The following is a 19426-nucleotide window of genomic DNA, read 5'->3' as shown; positions in this document are numbered from 1 at the left end:
GATGGAGAATGTAGTGAGCCGAGATTCTGCCACTGTGCTCCAGCCTAAGCAACAGAACAAGACTCCATCTCAATAAAAACAACAAAAACGAAATGCAGAATACCTAACATCTCACAACTGCTTTGGCAAATCTTACTGAAAATAGAGGATTTATTTGTATAATTGGGTTCATGTGAGGTAGAACTCATAAAGACATCAAGAGCATAACTTTATTATTTTTTCTTAAGTCCCAGAAGGAGATTTTAAAAGGTTAATTATTCTGGAAAATATGAAGTTGTTGGGAACTTATTTTTCAAAAAATAAACGTTTAAGAAAATATTCTGACCGTGTTAGTACTGGTGGGTCTTTTTTGGGCAGAGGGACTCAGGGTTTTGTATTTTCCTAACCCCCTTTTAATCCTAATGTTTATGTTCTTTGGCTTTCCATCCTGTGGCAGCTGCAGTTTACACTCAAGACCTACTTTCCGTACACTTCTCCATCTCTTGCCACGGTGCTGCTACAAGACCCTCAAGGTGAGTTAGGGTTGACTTTACCCACATCAAAATGGTTTCCTGGGAAGAGCACTGTCAAATCATGACCTTTCCACCAGGCCCTTATCTATAACATGAGGGAGAATTGGTTATTTATAAGATGCCTTTAAGCCCCCAGGATCCCATATTCCGTGGATTTTGATGTGAGAGTCTGCCTGGCTTCCCAGTTGTGATCACTTACCAAAAGAAGAAAAAGAAAAAACAAAACAAAAAAAGCTAGTGGGCTCTGGCAGGTTTTGCTAGTCTGTGTCCAGACAACACAGGCTCTGCCGGTGCTAACCACATCCACCAGATGCCAGGAACAGGCTAAGACTTGGCTGAGTCAGAATATAACAGTACATTCATTTGCTTTTCATTCTTTCTACTCTGTGCAGCCTTGTTTCAGAAGAGAAGATAAAATGATGGATGAAGCTGAAGAAATGCAGGGGAAGTTTACCTTAACCAGGCTAAGGGAAGGATTTTGAGAGAGTTCAGTAAGATGCTTCACCCACAGCTTTTCCTGATTTCCTTTGCCAGCCTTCCAAAGGCTGTCCAGTTGGGGAAGTGATGGTTCCAGCCTTCATTTGACTGGTGTTGATCCAGAATGTGGCTGTGACCTGGTGCTTAGGAGACATTTCAGAAATAGAGAATAAGGGCACCCTTTCTCTCTGAAGCCTGAAACCTGACAGAAGGCAGCCCTGACATGGGCACAGACTGTGCCAGCCATAAAGGTGTCTTATCAGTGCATGGGAGGAGAGGAGAGGGAAGGGAACAAGCCAGTCACGTTTCCCTTTCTTTGTTTTTGAGACGGAGTCATGCTCTGTTGCCTAGACTAGAGTACAGTGGCATGATCTTGGTTGACTGCAACCTCCGCCTCCTGGATTCAAGCAATTCTCCTGTTTTAGCCTCCTGAGTAGCTGGGATTACAGGCAGTTGCCACCGCACCCGGCAAATTTTTGTATTTTTAGTAGAGACAAGGTTTCACCATCTTGGCCAGGCTGGTCTCAAACTCCTGACCTCGTGATCCACCCACCTCTATCTTCCAAAGTGCTGGGATTACAAGTGTGAGCCACTGCACCCAACTAGGCCTGCTTTTTTTCTGAGACTTGAATGAGTAGATTTGCATGAGAAATGCAGATATTTCAAAGTTTCACAGCATTTTATAAAACCTAAATTCCTCTTCCTTTCTCTAGAAGATATAAGTTTTCACCTAGGGTGACCTCCCTCTCAGATGCTGGAGCTGGGAGTGGGATCTCTGGGAACACAATGGGAAACTTTATTAACAAGACAGAAAAATGAGGAATTCACTCTCCCAGGGTTCACCTTACAGCTTACAGCAGATCGGCAAAGCCTGAAGTCAGCCCACCGTGGACACTGAGTGAGCTCCAGAAAATGTACTGGAGTTGTTAGTGTCTCAGTTTGGAAACAGTAAGCAAATGGCGAGGTGGTGCGCGGGCACAGGCTCAAACCCCTACCTATCCGTTTGTGTAACTGTTTATACCCAAATACAAATAGGTGGCTTCAAGCAGAAGTACAAGAACCTTTTGTGGTAGTTCCTAGAAGAGCTGTCTGTATGTTACTTTTGGAAACAATGAGTGTTACGGTCACAAATTGAAGAAGTGTTTTTTAGTAGCATAATCTTCTGTTTATAAGAAATTTATTTCCTACCCATTGTGAAGGCCAGGGGAGGGGGCATAAAAGATGATCACTTACAAGCACTAACCGTCTAGGAACTACAAGTGGAGGAAAAGCAAAATAAATATCTAAATAACTAGTAAAAAGAAGAAATGAAAAATGCCTTCAAAAGGCTGTGCTCTAAGGGCTGTGGGAGCTCAGAGGAGAGAGGGCTGGCCTTGTGGAGTAGCGGTGGTTCATCCATCACTGACCTTATCTTCCTTGTGTGTTCGATTACGGCATCTATCACTGCATGAAAACTTTTGCAGATGCTGTGTAGAACTGCAGATATGTGCTCCTCAGATGTGTTTAAAACCACAGGATGATTGTGAAACCAGAGTAGTTCACTCAAGAAAAGACATTTGTTTGCAATAACGCTCACTTATTTTTTTTTTCCTGGCCTTTTTTTCCCACTACTTGAAATCATATTCTGAATTCATCGTAGCCTAAGAAAACAGTCAGGCAGTCTATTCCTAATTCCTTGTTGGCTGCTTTATTACAGTCTCCATCTATTTTGAAATCACACATTAGTGATGGAGGAGTGGGTAGGTAGGAAAGAAGAAACCTGGGGCACCTGCAACATGACATTTCTCAGCCTCGGGTGGGCTGCTTATGGATACTCTAGCTGCTTCCATATACCTGAATTGAAAATTACTTGAGGCCAAGTGGGGAGGATCACTTGAGCCTAGGAATTTGAGACAAGTCAGAGTAACATAGTGAAATCTCATCTCTACAAAAAAATTAAATAGCTGGGCATGATGGCATACCCCTGTAGTCCCAGCCACTGGGAAGGCTGAGGTAGGAGGATTGCTTGAACCCAGGAAGTTGGGGCTGCAGTGAGCCAGGATCGTGCTACTGCACTCCAGCCTCTGGCAGAGCAAGAACATGTCCAAAAAAAAAAAAAAAAAACCACTAAATAAGATGATTTATAAATAAAACTCTGTGTAACATAGACAGATCTTACTTTCCCGGGCTTAAGAGATAGATACTAACTGGGAAGAGCATGAGAACAGTGTTGGGTTCCATGAACCAGAAGAAAAGGGCGTCTCCCAAAGACTCTTCAGGTCTCACTTCAGATGGTTCCTCATGGGCTTGACTTTTTCTCGCTTGCCCTCTGACATGTCTCTTTCCACCTGCAGGTATCCCTCAGGGACAGTGGCTCCAGACATTGAAGCACATTTCTGAACTGCTCAGAAAAGCGGTTGAAGATCAGACTCACGGGTGAGCAAACACCACACCCAAATCTACTTCACACACGGTTTCCCTAGATCCTCATCTGCCTTTTGGGCAGGGCTGACAGAGGAAGAAATTACTGGTCTGGGATAAACAGGTGAGCACTATGGCAAAGTGAGGAGTGAAGGAAGCACATGGCTGCATGGATGGTTTGGAACAGGTCAGGATAAATAGGCATGCACCTGTATGCGTGTGTCAATACCTGTAATATCTGGTTTCGTTTGAAATACACAGGCATAACAAAAAAAGAAGAGACCTTAGAAAAAGCAATGCCCACTTGCTGGAAGCCCCTGGCCATGCAGAAGGAAAAGGGCACCTGTTTGGGTCCTTTGATCTTCTCTCTACCTCTCTAGGGAAGGAAATTTGAAACTTCTGCACAGCAGGGTGGAATGTTAAATGCTTATTTTTCCTTCTGTCTAATAAATATCTCTAAAAATAAGAAAATCTATTCTAAATAAATTATTATTATTTTTTTAATTTTTAGAGATAAGGTCTTGCTCTGTCGCCAAGGCTGGAGTGCATTGGAATGATCACATCTCACTGCAGCCTCAAATTTCTGGGCTTAGGTGATCCTCAACTCAGACTCCTGAATAGCTGGGGCTACAGGTGTGTACCACCACACCTAGTTAAATTTTTTTTTTTGTTAAATTTTTTTGTAGAGGTCTTGCTATATTGCCTCAAACTCTCAGGCTCAAGTAATCCCCCTGCCTTGGCCTCCCATCATGCTGGGATTACAGGTGTGGCCGCTGTGCCAGCCTGTTAATTTCTAACAGTATTGTTAGGTATCCTCTTATGTGTGTGACTTTCCTGACAGCATTCACATTTAGGCTTGGCTAAATTCCTTGTATCATAGCATTCTTTGGCTTCCTCTTAAGTCCCTTTCTTTTAGAGTATAAATAATTTTATTCATTGTCTCTGCTAGCATACTAAGACTATCTTATCTATTCCTTTTGCCACTTTTCACTCTTGGCATTCTCTGTAATCTCACACCGAGCCAAGACATATGATGGGTGATGTGCCTCTGTCCAGCTCCGTGATTGATGGCTTGGGTGCAGGATGCTCACTTCTTCCCCACTACGATTCTTACCAATGGAAAGCAGACAAAAAAGACCTGAAGCCAGTGGGGGCCGCAGGGTTGGCCACATGAATAACAAGCAATGGCTGGTCAGCACCCTACACACCCTCCCTGGTTGTCCTGGTGTTACACAGAGCTGAACCTCAAAGAATCTTAACTCAGGGACATGGAAGTAGATGAAGGTGGCGTAAACAGCCGACCCTGTGATTGAGAAATGCGGTGCTGCAGGTTCCCTAAGTGTTTTTCTCTTCTACCTATCCACCCTCTCTGCCATACTCATAATATGTGATGTCAAAATGCATGGAGACTGTAATAAAACAGCAACCAGAAAGGGTTGCCACAGTGTGTGGCACTGTGGAGCAGGACTTAGGCCTCGTGGGGCTCCCACCTCAACCCAGACCTTGAGGTCAGGAGTCACCTTTCAGGTGGCCATGTGGGACTGCCTTGTGCCTTCAGCTACTGATGGAAGAGAGGAAAGGACCAGGCTGGTCTCTGATCCTGATCTGGGCACACTGCCAACCTGAGAGCAGGGAACATGAGGAGGCCCCACTGCTCTGTGCATCTCTGTACTCCAACATGGTGCCTGCAGGGAAGAGGAATGGTGGAGTCCCCTCCTCACTCTGATACAGCCTAACCCAGCCTACTGCCAATGTGGCCGCCAGAGCATGAGCTCTTCCTGGGGAAGAAGGGGTAAGACCAGTACTCCACCCTCCTGTCTTTTCCTCTCTGTTGCTCAATTATAGAACATTAACCACTTCTTCTCAGGGAGGACTGGAGCAGGAGGATAGCATTGACCAGGGAGGTGAGGACAGTTCTTAGAGCATGGGAATTCCATGGGCCAGGAGGAGGAACATGGAGCTGGATCCAACAAAGGCGCTGCAGAGGGGCCAGGAACACTCCTGTTCCACCCACTGCCCCAGACCAGAAGGAAAGTTTGCATCTAACGTGATCTCAGCCGGTCTGTTCCATTCTCTCCAAGGGAGATGTTAACCTGCTGAAACTGGCACTGCACACAATTAATGGGTCATCTCGAGCAAATTTTGCCCTTAAACAAGTATTACAACTCCCATTTGCCAGTGTGGCCAGGGGATAGCTTTGCAAACACTTTAACTTTCTGGCATTGATGCACACGTGAGGACAGCAGCTTGCTAAAAATTCATAGTTGCAGCTGGGCTCATGTCTGTAATCCCTGCACTTTGGAGGCCGAGGCAGGCGGATCACAAGGTCAGGAGTTGAAGACCAGCCTGGCCAATATGGTGAAACCCTGTCTCTACTAAAAATACAAAAATTAGCCAGTCGTGGTGGTGCACCCTGTATTCTCAGCTACTCAAGAGGCTGAGGCAGAAGAATCACTTGGACCTGGGAGGAGGAGGTTGCAGTGAGCCGAGACAGTGCCACTGCACTCCAGCCTGAGCGACAGAGTAAGACTCTGTCCCCCTCCCCCTCAAAAATTATTCATAGTTGCTGAAACATCCACCCGAACCTCGTGTCTTGAAGGAAGCAGCCTATGTTTCTGCCTGCGTCCCACCTTCCACCTCTTTCTCTGCATCTCAGAAGGCAGGGTGATGTGCCGCCACATCCTGCGACATTCCTGCTGGTCACGGCCACAATCTTGCTTCCTCAGTGCCTTTCCTCACTGAAGGTACCTGGATTAAAGACTGATGTCTGAAGGCCTCAGGCCTCACGGGTTCCCTGAGAGGCACTCTTTCGATGTCCTGTGATGGTGCAGAGTGGTGTTCAGAACAGTTTTCTGAGTCTAACTTGTATTCCTTGCAGGTTGCACTTCAGTGGATAAGTACAATTTAAGCCAACCGTTGGCAAACATTAAAGTTGGTTTAAAAACCCAAAGGAGGAAGAATTCAGGTTGCTGGCTGCCATGTGTTCTGGCTCTGTTCCAGGTCCTGCAGAGGTCCCTTTGAGAGCTGGTTCTTGTTCATTCACTTTGGAGGATGGGCTGAGATGGCAGCCGAGCAGTTACTGATGTCAGCAGCTGAACCCCCCACGGCCGTGCTGTGGCTCTTGGCCTTCTACTACGGCCCTTGTGATGGGAGGCAGCAGAGAACACAGACCATGGTGAGTAGCAAGCCTCACTGCGTGTGTTTGGGGTGGGCTCTGGGGGCTGAGGGGAGCCTGTGGAGAGGGGCTCTGTTGTGGGCTTGGCTTTCATGACACCTGAGCTCTGCCCACAGGTGGCATATGTTGTGGCAACCTACAGGCATGGTGACCTCCAGCCTTATAGTCAGATGCTCTCCTTCCTTTCCCCTGCCCGCCCTGGCCAGAGACGAGAGACTGTCAGCCCATTCTCCTGGAAAACACCCTTTCTTCCTCGAGGTCGTTTGATCTGTTGTTGCTTAGCTGCCACATCTGCCCTGGGGTCTCATCCTCCAGGGCGTGCCTTGCAGAGGGGGCTCTTCTGAGGGGTGCACCCACAACAGAGCCCAGCCACAGTCAGTGCCCTGTCTCGCTCCCCAGCAGCCTGGCTGGGGCTGCTTCCATCTTAACTGCCTGCTTTCTTGGATCAGTCAACAGATCCTTACATTACTGGCTTTGTTTACGTCTCTTCCTAAAGTAATCACATGATATTAACCACTTTGCTTCTGAAAAAGGACTTGGTCATTTCCTAAATAACAGAGCAGTTAAGTATGGGACTGGATAACTGTGTGTGGCAAAAGCAGTTGTTATTTTATGTGGAATATAATAATTACAGGAAGCAGTGCTTTGATTAAAGGCATTGGCACCTCCCTTGCAAGCATTTATTTGCTAGGCTCTTGAAACTTCAAGTGCCGGTGCTCTCTGCTGATTTTAGTAGTTAGAGGACAATGCTCATTTTGTATGGAGCACTGCTCTTCTTGGCTTTGTATTTTCTGTTGTTTGAAAACACAGGGACTAGTAAAGATGTCTGCGCATTTTATTTGTTTTTTGAGATGGAGTCTAGCACTGTTGCCCAGTCTATAGTGCAGTGGTGCAATCTCGGCTCACTCCAATCTCCGCCTCCTGGGTTCAAGCAATTCTCCTGCCTCAGCCTCTCAAGTAGCTGGGACTACAGGGGTTCGCTGCCATACCTAGTTAATTGTTTTGTATTTTTAGTAAAGACAAGAGTTTCACCATGTTGGTGAAAGGATAGTCTTGATCTCCTGACCCCATGATCCACCCGGCTCAGCCTCCCAAAGTGCTGGGATTACAGGCATGAGCCACTGCACCTGGCTGCATTTTATTTGTTTAAAGGCTTGCATGGCATAGAAAAGAAAAATATTTTTAGATTTTAAATGTTGAGATTTGTTAATAATTTATTTTAGTTCAGAAATAAAGTTTTGTGAAGACATTATCAAACCCGCATATGTATTTGCGTATTGCTGTCTGATTAAAAAGAAAGCTTTTTATTTCTTCCCCTTTAAAAGATCACATTAAACTAATTAAGGAAAATCCTGGTTGATGTTTTTAATAGTAATAAGCTGTATGGAGTACTCATGGTTTCAAAAGCCCTTTTATATTCCGTCTTATTTGATTCTGTATAAGCTAAGTTGGTAGATATGTTCTCAATTCTGTCACCATAATGGGTACTGACAGAGAGTCACTTTTGAAATATAAAGAAATAGGCCTGGAGCAGTGGCTCACGCCTGTAATCCCAGCACTTTGGGAGGCTGAGGTGGGTGGATCATGAGGTCAAAAGATCGATATCATCCTAATACTGTGAAACCCAATCTCTACTAAAAATATAAAAAATTAGGCGGATGTGGTGGTATGCACCTGTAGTCCCAGCTACTCAGTAGGCTCAGGCAAGAGAATCGTTTGAACCCGGGAGGCGGAGGTTGCAGTGAACTGAGATTATGCCACTGCACTCCAGCCTGGGCAACAGAGTAAGACTCCACGTCAGAAAAAAAAGGAAATTATCCAGTAACACTTAATTTCTAGAAAGTTCTACATTGGCACATCTTCTACTAGCTAACTTAGTCCTTTTTTGAAGAAAAAATAGCAAAACCTTCATAGTTCTCCCTCAGGGGATGCCTAGGATTTTGGATGAGAATGGATTGGCTCACTGTGAGTGGGGTGGTGGCAGGTATCCGTTTCCCTCCCTGCCTTTCTGTCACAGGTGCCTATCTGCCTGGCAATTCAGTCCAGTGCTCCTGTTGGTGACTCAAGAGCCCCTTCCTCACTGGTGTCTGCCTGAGGCATTGGTGTATGTGGCGTCCTGGGAAGGGGGCTTTAGTTGAATGAATGATACCTGTGGTTTCCCTGGGTTTTGTGAGCTTTAATCCCTTGGTGATCTGTTGGGGGGCCTAAGAGACAAACTGTGAAGCATGATTCTGATGAGATTTGATTGGAATTAGCAGGATCTGTGCATTTGCCTTACTTAAAAAGGCACAACTAAATCAGTTGTTTGCGTATCCCCACATCATGTGTTGGGGCTGGTGTCACTGCCTCTGTGGCTGTCCTTGAGGTGAAGAGCATGGGTGCAGACGGCAAACCTGTCCTCGCCCAGGTTGTGTCCTGCCCATGAGAAGGCCTGTGCCACTCACGGGAAAGCCATGTTCTCTACCAGCCAGAGTTCATCTCCTTTTGCCAAGTGAATTGGATCACAACAAAATAAATAAGTCTATTTAGATACCCTTAAGAATCAGTCAAGGTACAATGATGACTAGAGAAAACAAGGAAAAAATAAAAAAAGAATCAGGGAAGGGTTCATACCTTTAATTGTGTCATTCCATTTCTAGGAATTACCCTAGGTAATTCTCTATCTGATCCATGCAAAGGCATATGTACAAGAATATTCAGCACAGCATTGTTCATAAATACAGCAATGGGAAATGGCCTAAACTTTCAACAGTAAGGCTACTGGCCAAATAAATGGTGGTATATCCTAACCATGGAATAGTATTCTATTATACATCATGAAGAACCATGCTCTTGGCCAGGTGCAGTGGCTCATGCCTGTAAACCCAGCACTTTGGGAGGCCAGGACGGCTGTATCACTTGAATCCATAGGTTTGAGACCAGCCTGGGCAACATGGATCCCTGTCCCTACAAAAAAAATGAAGAAATTAGCCAGGTATGGTAGTGTGTGCCTATACTCCCAGCTACTCGGGAGGCTGAGGTAGAGGGATCTCTTGAGCCCAGGAGGCAGAGGTTACAGTGAGGAGAGATTGCACTACTATACTCCAGCCTGGGTGACATAGCAAGACTCTCTCCAAAAATAAAAAAGAAAAATCATGTTTTTGAAGAACATGTTTTATAGATAATGAACTGGTTATAGTGCATTATGGAGAGAAAAATGAAAGATGCAAAGCATTATGTGTATTGGTCTGGTCTCAGTAGTGAGTGGTATGGTCTCAATGCATAGAAAAAACACAAGAATTATATAAACCGAATTATTAACAGTGCATCTTTTTGGATGTTAGAATCATAGATCATTTTAATGGTTTTTCATTTTCTCTTTTCAAGTTTTCCATAGTAAACATATGGAAACATAAACATTTTATGATGCAGGATAAAAAATACTTTAAAAAGAAAAGAAAGTTTACATCTTTCTCCTGAAAAACTTAGGAAGCATTTAATGGTGTTCAAATGGAAGCCTACGGGCACAGACAGCATCTGAAGGGAAAGATAGTCTGGGACAAACAGAAAGGAAGAAGACCCCATCTTAGGGATTATTGGACAAGGGCAGAAAGGCAATTGTGGGTCAAGAGAAAAAAATGTATATAAAGGCATAGCCTCCTAAACCCCGACATTTTTGCAGACCTATTTAGATGGCTGACTGGCCTTGGGCTCCTGTAGACACCATCAGACCATGGCAGGCTGGGCCCAGCTGAGGGCGAGGTGGGGAGAGCATGGCCTGGCCTGCTGGAACGCGGTCGCTCCCCGTGGAAGAGCCTGATGGTGCAGTTTCTCACGGTCTCATATTGTGGTCGGTGGAGCTCACACAACACGCCCAGTGTACTGGAGTTTATGACAGACTTCATTGAATGAGGCCTTGACTTCCAGGGAAAAAAACGCCTCACACAAAATCCATAAAATCAGTCACGGGAATTCTCAGAATAGGCCTAAATATTCTTTCAGAAATGATGGAACATAGCTGTTCATGAGTTCTATGTGGCATTTGGATCTATGGGCTTTCAGTTTTTGCTTTGTTTTCCAAGTCATGACTGGGTGTACCATTCTTGTAGCAAGCAGAAACATCTCAGCATGGAATAAATATTTTTTATGTAAAAACCCACAGACTCACAATTACCATTATTATGTGGATTCCACAGACTTGTGACCTTGCTTGAGCATTAAACATGTATGAACAGATTGTTCCAGCATCTAAAACAAATGTGTTGTTCTTGTGTGTGCATGTATATGTATATGACCGTGCATGTGTGTATGTGCGTGCTTGGGTATGTGTGTTCCCCCCATCCCTCCACTCCTACCCCAAATAAAGCAGGAAGCAAAGGCAAGCCCGCATTCATATGGGAACATTGGCTCAGTGAAGGTCCAGCTGCGTGGGGCTTTAATTGATTTGTGGCTGTGATAGTAAGGCGAGTCTGCAAGAAGCCTTTCGTTGTTTTTCCCCACAGTGTAAAAATCTGACTACATTCTGTTGAGGACTTTTCTCTTTCTCCTTTTATGCAAAAAAGAGGTCAATTCCTGGCATGGTGCCCTGGCTGCTTGATGAGCAAGATGAAAGAAAATCAAGCAGTTTCTATTCCACCCATTTGGATTTGTGTGGAGTAGAGTGTACACTCCGCCACTGATAGCTCCCTCTCTCAGGGCGGGTCCTCACCCATTTTGGGAGATCGCTTCAAAACAAATAAATAAATCCTAGAATCATGTCTGTCCTGCCTCTCTTAACCTCTCCTTTGTCAAATGCTGTTGCCTAGGTCCAGGTAAAGGCTGTGCTGGGCCACCTCCGGGCGATGTGCAGAAGCACCACCCTCTCTGCCAAGGACCTCCAGACGGCAGCGGGACAGGGCACAGACACAGACCCCAGAGCTCCTGCACAACAGCTGATCAGGCACCTTCTCCTCAACTTCCTGCTCTGGGCTCCTAGAGGCCACATGATTGCCCGGGATGCCATCACTCTGGTAAGTCTCCCTGTGGTCCAGCATCCTAGTTCTCATTTCTGCCCCAGGTGAGAGGTGGGTTACCTGCCTGAGGGTCTGGCCTCTGCAGAATGTGTGTACCAGCATGGATAAATGGTCAGGGAGGTTGACAGCTGGGACGGACCCCAGAGCCTGCACCCTGTAACACTTTTCTGTCACAGAGGAAAAAAGAGAGGCTCAGAGAAAGGAGATGCCATCTCCTGGGCCCATGGCTTGCTGCCAGAGCCCGCAGTAGAAGCCAGGTCTCCTGTTCCCCTACGTCCATTTCTTTCCATTGCAGTATGCTGCTCTCTTCCTCCTCACAGAAAGAAATAAGGCCACAATGAGAAAGTGCTCGCAAATGCATCTACAGTGAGTGCATCTACTGCAACAGTGCAAAGAATTTTGTTAATTTTTAACAAATTGGTTTATTACAAAGAAATCCTTCCTGAAGCCCACTTGACGGGTAAAGAATGGTCCAAGTCAAAAGTGAGCACTCTTTGTGACATTAGGTTTGGCAATGATGTCTTAGATATGATACCAAAGACACAGCAGTGAAAGAAAAGAATAGTTAAATTGGACTTTATGAAAATTAAAAGCTTTTGTGCATCAAAGGATACCATCAAGAAAGTGAAAACAGTTTACAGAATGGGAGAATATATTTTGAAATAATGTATGTGGTTAGAGTTTAGTATTCAGAATACATAATTCTTATAATTCGACAACAAAAAGATAAACAACCCAATTCAAAAATGAATAGACATTTCTCCAAAGAAGATATACAAATGGCCAATAGACATGCGGAGAATGCTCACAGAAAGGACACGAGAGGCCAGGGAAAGGCAAAGAACAGCAATGTGCACCGCACAGCCATCAGGATGGCTCTCAGCAGGAGAGGAGAGAAACGCCCATGAAGACATGCAGGAACCAAGTGGGGACACTAACATCATGCCGCTGCTGTGGAGAAGAGTGGCGTGATTCCTCAAACAGCCAAACCCAGAATTACTGTGTGGCGGGCGGTACCTAGGTCTACACTCAAGAGAGCCAAAAGCAGGGGCTGGACAGCCATCTGGCCTGTGCTCAGGGCAGCACTATTTGCAGCAGCCAGCAGGCAGAGACGGCCCAAATGCCTGTAGAGGAATGAGCAGTGCACAGTATGGTCTGTGCCCGTGATAGAGTGTTGTTCGGCCTGAAGATGGGAGGAAGTTCAGACAGTGCTGTAACAAGATGACCCTTGAAGACACTGTGCTTCATGAAATAAGCCAGGTACAAGGACATTGTATGAGCCCACTTAGATGAGGCACCTGGAATACAAGTCCAGGGAGAGGAAGTTTCCCAGGGGCAGGGGTTGGGGAGTCAGTGTTGGGATGATGGAAAGGGGCAGGAGATGCACAGTGCCAATGGTTGTACAATACTGTAAAATACTGAGTCACAAAAATCGTTACAACAGCACATTTTATGTATATTTCACCACAGTCTTAAAAAATACTCAGAACAAGTGAGCACCAGCATGCTGGCTCTGGGAGTTTTGTCACATTTTTTGTTTTATTTGTACTTCTTCCTGACATATAATATACATACAGAAAATATATGTATGTATATTGATGAATTTCACAAACCAACAACACCTGTGCAGCCAGCAATCAACAAAAGAGAGTTGGTTCTCCTGCTCCTGTCCAGGCTGGGCCTGGCTGGAATGTGTGTCCATGTGCAGAAAGTCCCTGTAACAACTGACACTCTTGACAGCTGGGGCCAGGAGGTTGTCTCCATCCTGGTGGGACAGTCCTGTGGAGCGGGCCCGGGCTGTGCCTCCCACATGCTGGCACCTCAGCTGAGTTGGATCCAAGAGCCTGAGGGCAGCCCAGGGCAGAAGATGACCCACTGCCATATGCCTGGTGCCACTTCTTTGGCCAGGCCCCAACACAGAATGCTTTCAAGAATCTATTGTGTGCTCATAAAATGCATACCGCAACAATGCGGACCAGCCTAGAGGGCTTTATGCTGAGCCAAATAAGCCAGACCCAAGGACAAATGTGTGCTCTCACCTATGAGTGGGATCCAAAAAGTCAAACTCATAGAAACACTGGAAAGGTGTTCATGGGGGATTAAGGGAGGAGCAGTGGGGTGATGGTCAGCCCTGCCTTGTGACAAGGACAATTCTAGCTCAGGCACTTCCTCTGCAACCCTGTAGTGCCTGTGAGTGGAGGAGCTTCCCATGGCCTGGGCTTGCCTTGCTCAGCAGCGGGGTTCAGCATGGGAGTTTGGTGGCCCCAGCCCTGCCAACAGGGTGTGAGAGAATGTCACCCAGAGGAAGCACCCCAGAGACACCCAGGTCTCTGCTTCAGTTTTTCTCACCACATTTCCATCTATTTGGAGGAAACTTTCAGTTCACGTTCTAAGTGGATTGCCTTCAAAACTGGCCCTCAGAGACGCTGCTGAAAGTAAGAATGATGCTGCCAGGCTCAGCCTGAGTCCTATGCCGGGCAACTGGTCCCGACACATGGTTCAGCCCCCGCTGTTGATGCAAATAGGAACCCGCAGGAGTGTGGAGGGCCCCAGTGCTTTGTCATCACATCCCCCAAGTCAGTTCCACCACAGAGAAGACACACAGCAGCTCATTCCCAGAGCAGATGCCAGCGTGGCACTTGTGCACTGGCTCTGTCAGAGGTGGGTGCTGGCCATCTGGGCACCCTTTGTGGTGAAAGTGCTTCCTTGATGCTATCCTTTTGGATGTTTTGAAACCATTTTTATTAACACATCAGTCTTCCTAATGAGAAGGCTTCGCTGCTGTGGCCACGTGGCAGGGAGAGCCTCTGCGGAAGGATCCCGCCCCCCACTGCCCCTGCCTTTACTGGCCTTTGTCAGTTTCTCTGCTGACAGCACTCTGGAAGGGACCGGGTCTGCTTGGCTCACGAGCAGGTGGTAGCCAGATGGTGGCTTTGGTGAGACAGCCTTTCCCTCCTGCAATTGGGCCTCTCCACCCTCAGAACCCAGCCCAAGTACAGCCACCTCCCAGCTGGTCCCAGGCTCTGCCCTCTGTCTTGGCATCCAGATTTGGAGAGCAGTGCCAGCTCAAGGTGGAATGAGGCGGCTCAAAGCAGAGGTCACTGTCTCTCTTCGGAGCCCTTGCACCCTCTTGGAGATGGCCTGAGCAAGTGGCTCCATCTGACCTAAAGGACGCACTGGTCCTGCAGCCCCATCTGCCCACAGCCTGCTTCCTGTGTGGTCTTTGCTGTGAGCGCTGCACACCTCTTCTCTAGAGACCTGGAGGTCTGCTCCCTGGTGGTTCTAGAATCCTCTTCTCTGACCTTGGCCCTCTGATTTTCCCCAGAACTCCATCCATGAGGCCCTGCCCAATGTCCCTGCAGTTCTGCCTCTCTGGCTCTTGGCCTTTCAACAAGCACTCTGGCTTGCCCCAGCCACCCACTCACTCCCTTGCCTGCACCTGCAGGAGGCCAGCACAAAGCAGAGGAGGGTGTGGAGTCCAGCCCCGGGGCCCCACCTTCTGTCCTCACCTGGATTCAGACTTCTCCCTCTCCTGCCTCCTGTTGCTGGGTGACAGCAACAACAGCAGCAGTTAGCAAGATTCTGAGATGCACAGTTCCATTCTTTAGTCGAACTCAAAATGGATTGAACCCACTCTTGGTGCACCAGCCAAGGTCAGCAGGGAGGCAGGTTTTCCAGGCAGCTGTAGGGCTGTGGATTTTTGCATGTTACTAGAGACCTGGGATGAGGCCCACCCAGGAGTGTTGGTGTCGTGTAAGGAAGATGCAAGGTTGGATTTCTAATGACAACTTGGCCTTGCTTCAGACATGGCTGAGCCTATCACCATGGGCATGGCCAGCCCCTGAGCAGGGGACAGTCCTCCCGCTCAGGGTCTGGGTGGTAAATTAACTCTGAAAGGGGTCCACAGCCAGCTCATATTGTTTCCTTAATGAAGGACAGGCTGCATCTGCTGAAGGTCATCAGCATTATGTGCCTGTCATTTCTGAGTGAAAACCAAGTGATAATAATACACACACCCAGGGACACACTGGCATGCACCACAGCTACAGCCTGAGCCCCCGTGCTGGCTGCACTGACCCTGGCGGACTGGTTGCAGGCCCTGTTTGCTGCCAGCAGGGGTGGGGGGTGGGGGAAGCAAACGTCACAGTCTGTCCCACATCATTTACTCAGCCCTGTGTCCCCATGCCTCTGCTCACACAGTGCACATGCCACAAGAGGCTCCCTTTACTGGTAGTCACCAGGTGGAAGGCCCAGTTCCGAAGGGTGAGGCAGTAAAACTAGAAGAGTCCCAATAGTCTGGGAGTTCACCCTGCCAGAATGGCCCAGCACAGAGCCATTCCAGAGGAAGCTGACCTTGGGCTGCTCTGGCTAATTAAACATTTGAGGGTTCTGTATGAACTGACACACACGAAATGAATATGTTGATAACTCTTTCAAAAACTTAAGCCTTCTTAATACTGCTTGTGCCTAAACCAGAAATTCCCCACTCAAATTCTTACCCTTCCCTTTTTTCTCAACTAAGTTTTTAGGAAAATACTTACAGGCACCAACAAGTATGAATGCCTTGAGGCTGTGTCTCCTGCTCTCCTGCAAGAATCAGGTGTTAAAACCTTAGAGGCCTATTAAAAAGCAAGTATGTCCGGTTGCTTGCCCAGGAATGCCAGATTCCTGGGCTGTTTGTGTGAAAGCAGGTGGCATTTTTCAATTCTCATATTTTTTGTGAGCCTTTTGCAGAAAGTCAAGTCACAGCATGCTCATTTGCCTTTGTTCCCCACAGCCGATCATCCCACAACTTGTGACTGGCATTCCGAGAAACAGTTCTGACTGCGCGCAGCGTTTGTCTGTGGCCTTTGTGAGTCTGAGGCTGTTGGCAGCTGAGCTCCATGTGAGGAGGCTTATTAGGAAATGTAGCCAGCCTTGGAGACAGACTCACTGTGCTAATCACCTTGAAAACCAGAGCCGTCAGTGCTTTACTTTGGAACTGATGAAAATGCTAACTAGGACGCCTTTCAGGGATGAGGTGGTTATGCTCCGTCTCTGGACAAAGGTACAAATCTGTCTGGAAAATGTTTTAATTTGCCTTTTCTTCTGTCCCCATTGCAGATGGCTCACACTGCTGAGATAACTCATGAGATCATTGGCTTTCTTGACCAGACCTTGTACAGATGGGATCGTCTTGGTATTGAAAGCCCTAGATCAGGAAAACTGGCCCGAGAACTCCTTAAAGAGCTGCAAACTCAAGTCCAGCAAGGCACATAGGCCATGTGGGTGCCTGGCATGAGGGATCAGGCTCACCAAGGCCACAGAACAGGTGATGACCCCATGGCCATGCATTTGTGGAGTAAGTGTTCTCTGTGGGCTGTGAGAATGAGCCATACATATCTTGGGAAGATCTGCTAGTATCTGTTTCACAAAATGCAAAGCCAGGTCCCTCAGCCCAAACTCAGTCAGACATGTTCACCAATGACTTGAATGAGCCTTCAGCTCTCCTAGTGCCTGCCTGGCCAGACTGTCAGCTGGAGAATTACTGGAGCAAAGGCTTGGGTGGGAGAATAGGTTTCTAATTTTTACCCAAGTCAAGATGCACATCTATTATTTAAAGATTCAAAGTCTTAGAACCAAGAATTTGGTCATGAACGCTTAAAGAATTTAGAGAGAACTTAGCTCTTTTTCATGCATCATTTTCTAGGAATCAGGGATCTGATATAAAGCCACATAGAAAGTCTTGCTGTATGGAGAAATTCATCATCCAAGGGTAGTCAGGGTCCCTCAGCCTTCCCTTGTGTCTCCCCGGAACTGCCCGACAGGCCATGGGAGCAGATAGCACGCCCAGGCTAGGGCCTCCTGCACACCCTTTCCACTTTGTATGTTCTGCACACTGACTGCTACCAAAGAGCTGCTGGGATATCAGAGGAGCCAGCAGGCGAAGGTTAGAGGATGTGTTTCAGAAACATAAGAAGACAGGATTAGTAGCAGTTAGTTCTCTTGTTAAACCGAAATGGGAATTGGAAATTCCTGATAAAGAGTGGGCCTGGCTGGTGCCGGGGCTCACACCTGTGATCCAAGCACTCTGGGAGGCCAAGGCAGGTATTTCACTTGAGCCGAGGCATTCCAGACTAGCCTAGCCAACATGGCGAAACCCCATCTCTACTAAAAATACAAAAACGAGCAGTGTGCAGTGACACACACCTGTAACTCCAGCTACTTGGGAGGTTGAGGCATGAGGATCACTTGAACCCAGGAGGCGGGAGTTGTAGTGAGCTGAGGTCTTGCCACTGCATCCCAACCTGGGCAGCAAAACAAGACCCTATCTTTTTTTTAAAAAAAAGGCATTGGTAGTCTAATCTCAAGGTTAATATTTATTTCTGTCAGTAGGCGATGCATTTTCCTTTCAGAGTCATTCTGGAATTGTATTGATTGTACATTCTTTTGTGTCTATTCTGTTTGTCAAGTGAGTCAAGACTTCCTTTTGTCCATTTTGATTTATGTGTTATTAGTAGTCTCTGAATCTTGGCTCCATTTTGAGGTATGAGCAAAGTTTCACTGGATTAGAGGTTAACCTTTAGGGAAATTCCTTTTTTCGGTATGTGGCAATGCTAGTAGATCCACCTGAAGATCTGGAAAATTCCAGGAACTTTTGACCTGAGCCTTTCTTCTATGAAATGCTGCAGTCAGAATGGTGTGCTGGTAAAATATTCTGGTGGCAGTTGCCGTCATGATCACTGCCTTCATATAACACGCTTTGTCAGAAGTGTGGGGGTTGAAAAAGGAGTTGCATGCGTCACTGGAGTTGAGGGCCTCTCTCCTCTTCTGACTTTGAGCCAGAACCTGTGGCTGGGCCATGGAAGCTGTGACTCCTCTGTGGACATGGTGGTAGCTGGGAACCCCTAGAGAGAGGGGCCACTGGGACTAGGCCTCCTGGTGTGGAGGTGATGCCTGGGACAGTCCTCCACCCTGTCCTGTGGTCCTGTGTAGAGGGTTGGCCTCTCCCTCCTCCTCCTGCCAGGCCTCTACCCATGCCTCTTCCATCTTCTCCAGCTGGCACTGGTGAAGGTAGGCATTTGGAAGACTTCTTCTTAGTCTGGAAGCCCTGACCTTGTCCTGTCTGTAGACTCTCCCAGTTCCTTCGTAGCTGCCAAGTCCTCTTGTAGGCAGTGGAGGTGGCCTTGCCAGTGGTACTTTCTGGGCAACCAGGGGCTCCTGGGTGGGAGGACTGCCCTCGGGGGACATGGTACTGAAGTGCCTGCTGGCTTCATATATGACCCTTTGCCCTGGCCTGAGAGATGCTCAAAGGTGGAGAGCCAGGGGAGCCGCCCTCTGCTGTTCCCTCCACATCCAGGACAGATGGCAGCCGAGGCTGCGCTCCTAAGCCCACCTCCCCCTCCTGTTGCCTTCAGTCTGGGAAGGGGGCTCTGAGTGTTCTGAAAGAAGTTCGGGGAAGCAGGCCCCAGAGGAAACAGTTCTTCCCTGTGTCAGACACTGGGGAGTCTGTAGTTTTTGTCCAAAAACCCTAAGTCATTAATCATCACTAAGCCATTTTACAACCGAAGAATGAAAATTAAGGTACAGTAAGTACACAATGTACTTTCAAACCTTCTCCTAAAATCCAGTTCCATGATTCGCTTATACCATGGGTACAAATCACCCCGTCATGTGCGAACTGGTAACAGAGAGCTCAGAGCAAAAGCCTTCCCTCCCCATCCTCTCATGGTGTCTTACTGTACTTGCTGTACTGGGCAGGGAATTTGTACATCCAGGACTTTTGGTTGCAAGCAACAGAAACATGCACTGAATACTGAAGGTAAAGGGGAACTGATGAAAAAGGTCTTGGGCCGACAAAGCCTGGTGTGAGCCAACCAGCAACAGTACCA

General features: G+C 47.2%; 2 protein-coding genes across 9 annotated transcripts in view; one reads left to right on the top strand and one right to left on the bottom strand.

The window, feature by feature from the left end:
• The window catches only part of FANCC (FA complementation group C), a 210022-nt gene extending 191988 nt beyond the window's left edge, over positions 1 to 18034 (top strand). For all 7 annotated transcript variants that reach the window (XM_054254166.2, XM_002742743.7, XM_054254162.2 and 4 more), the window contains 5 exons: positions 437 to 512; positions 3323 to 3404; positions 6390 to 6564; positions 11349 to 11552; positions 16659 to 18034. In XM_054254166.2, the coding sequence (XP_054110141.2) occupies positions 437 to 512; positions 3323 to 3404; positions 6390 to 6564; positions 11349 to 11552; positions 16659 to 16814 (693 nt within the window). In that variant the 3' untranslated portion in view covers positions 16815 to 18034. The remainder of the gene's footprint in view (positions 1 to 436; positions 513 to 3322; positions 3405 to 6389; positions 6565 to 11348; positions 11553 to 16658) is intronic.
• AOPEP (aminopeptidase O (putative)) overlaps positions 1 to 19426 on the bottom strand; it is a 449451-nt gene that overhangs the window by 30979 nt on the left and 399046 nt on the right. The window lies entirely within an intron of this gene.

The sequence above is a fragment of the Callithrix jacchus genome, chromosome 1 (genome assembly GCF_049354715.1).
Source record: "Callithrix jacchus isolate 240 chromosome 1, calJac240_pri, whole genome shotgun sequence".
Classification (NCBI taxonomy): domain Eukaryota; kingdom Metazoa; phylum Chordata; class Mammalia; order Primates; family Cebidae; genus Callithrix; species Callithrix jacchus.
This window is presented reverse-complemented; position numbering and strand designations above follow the sequence as displayed.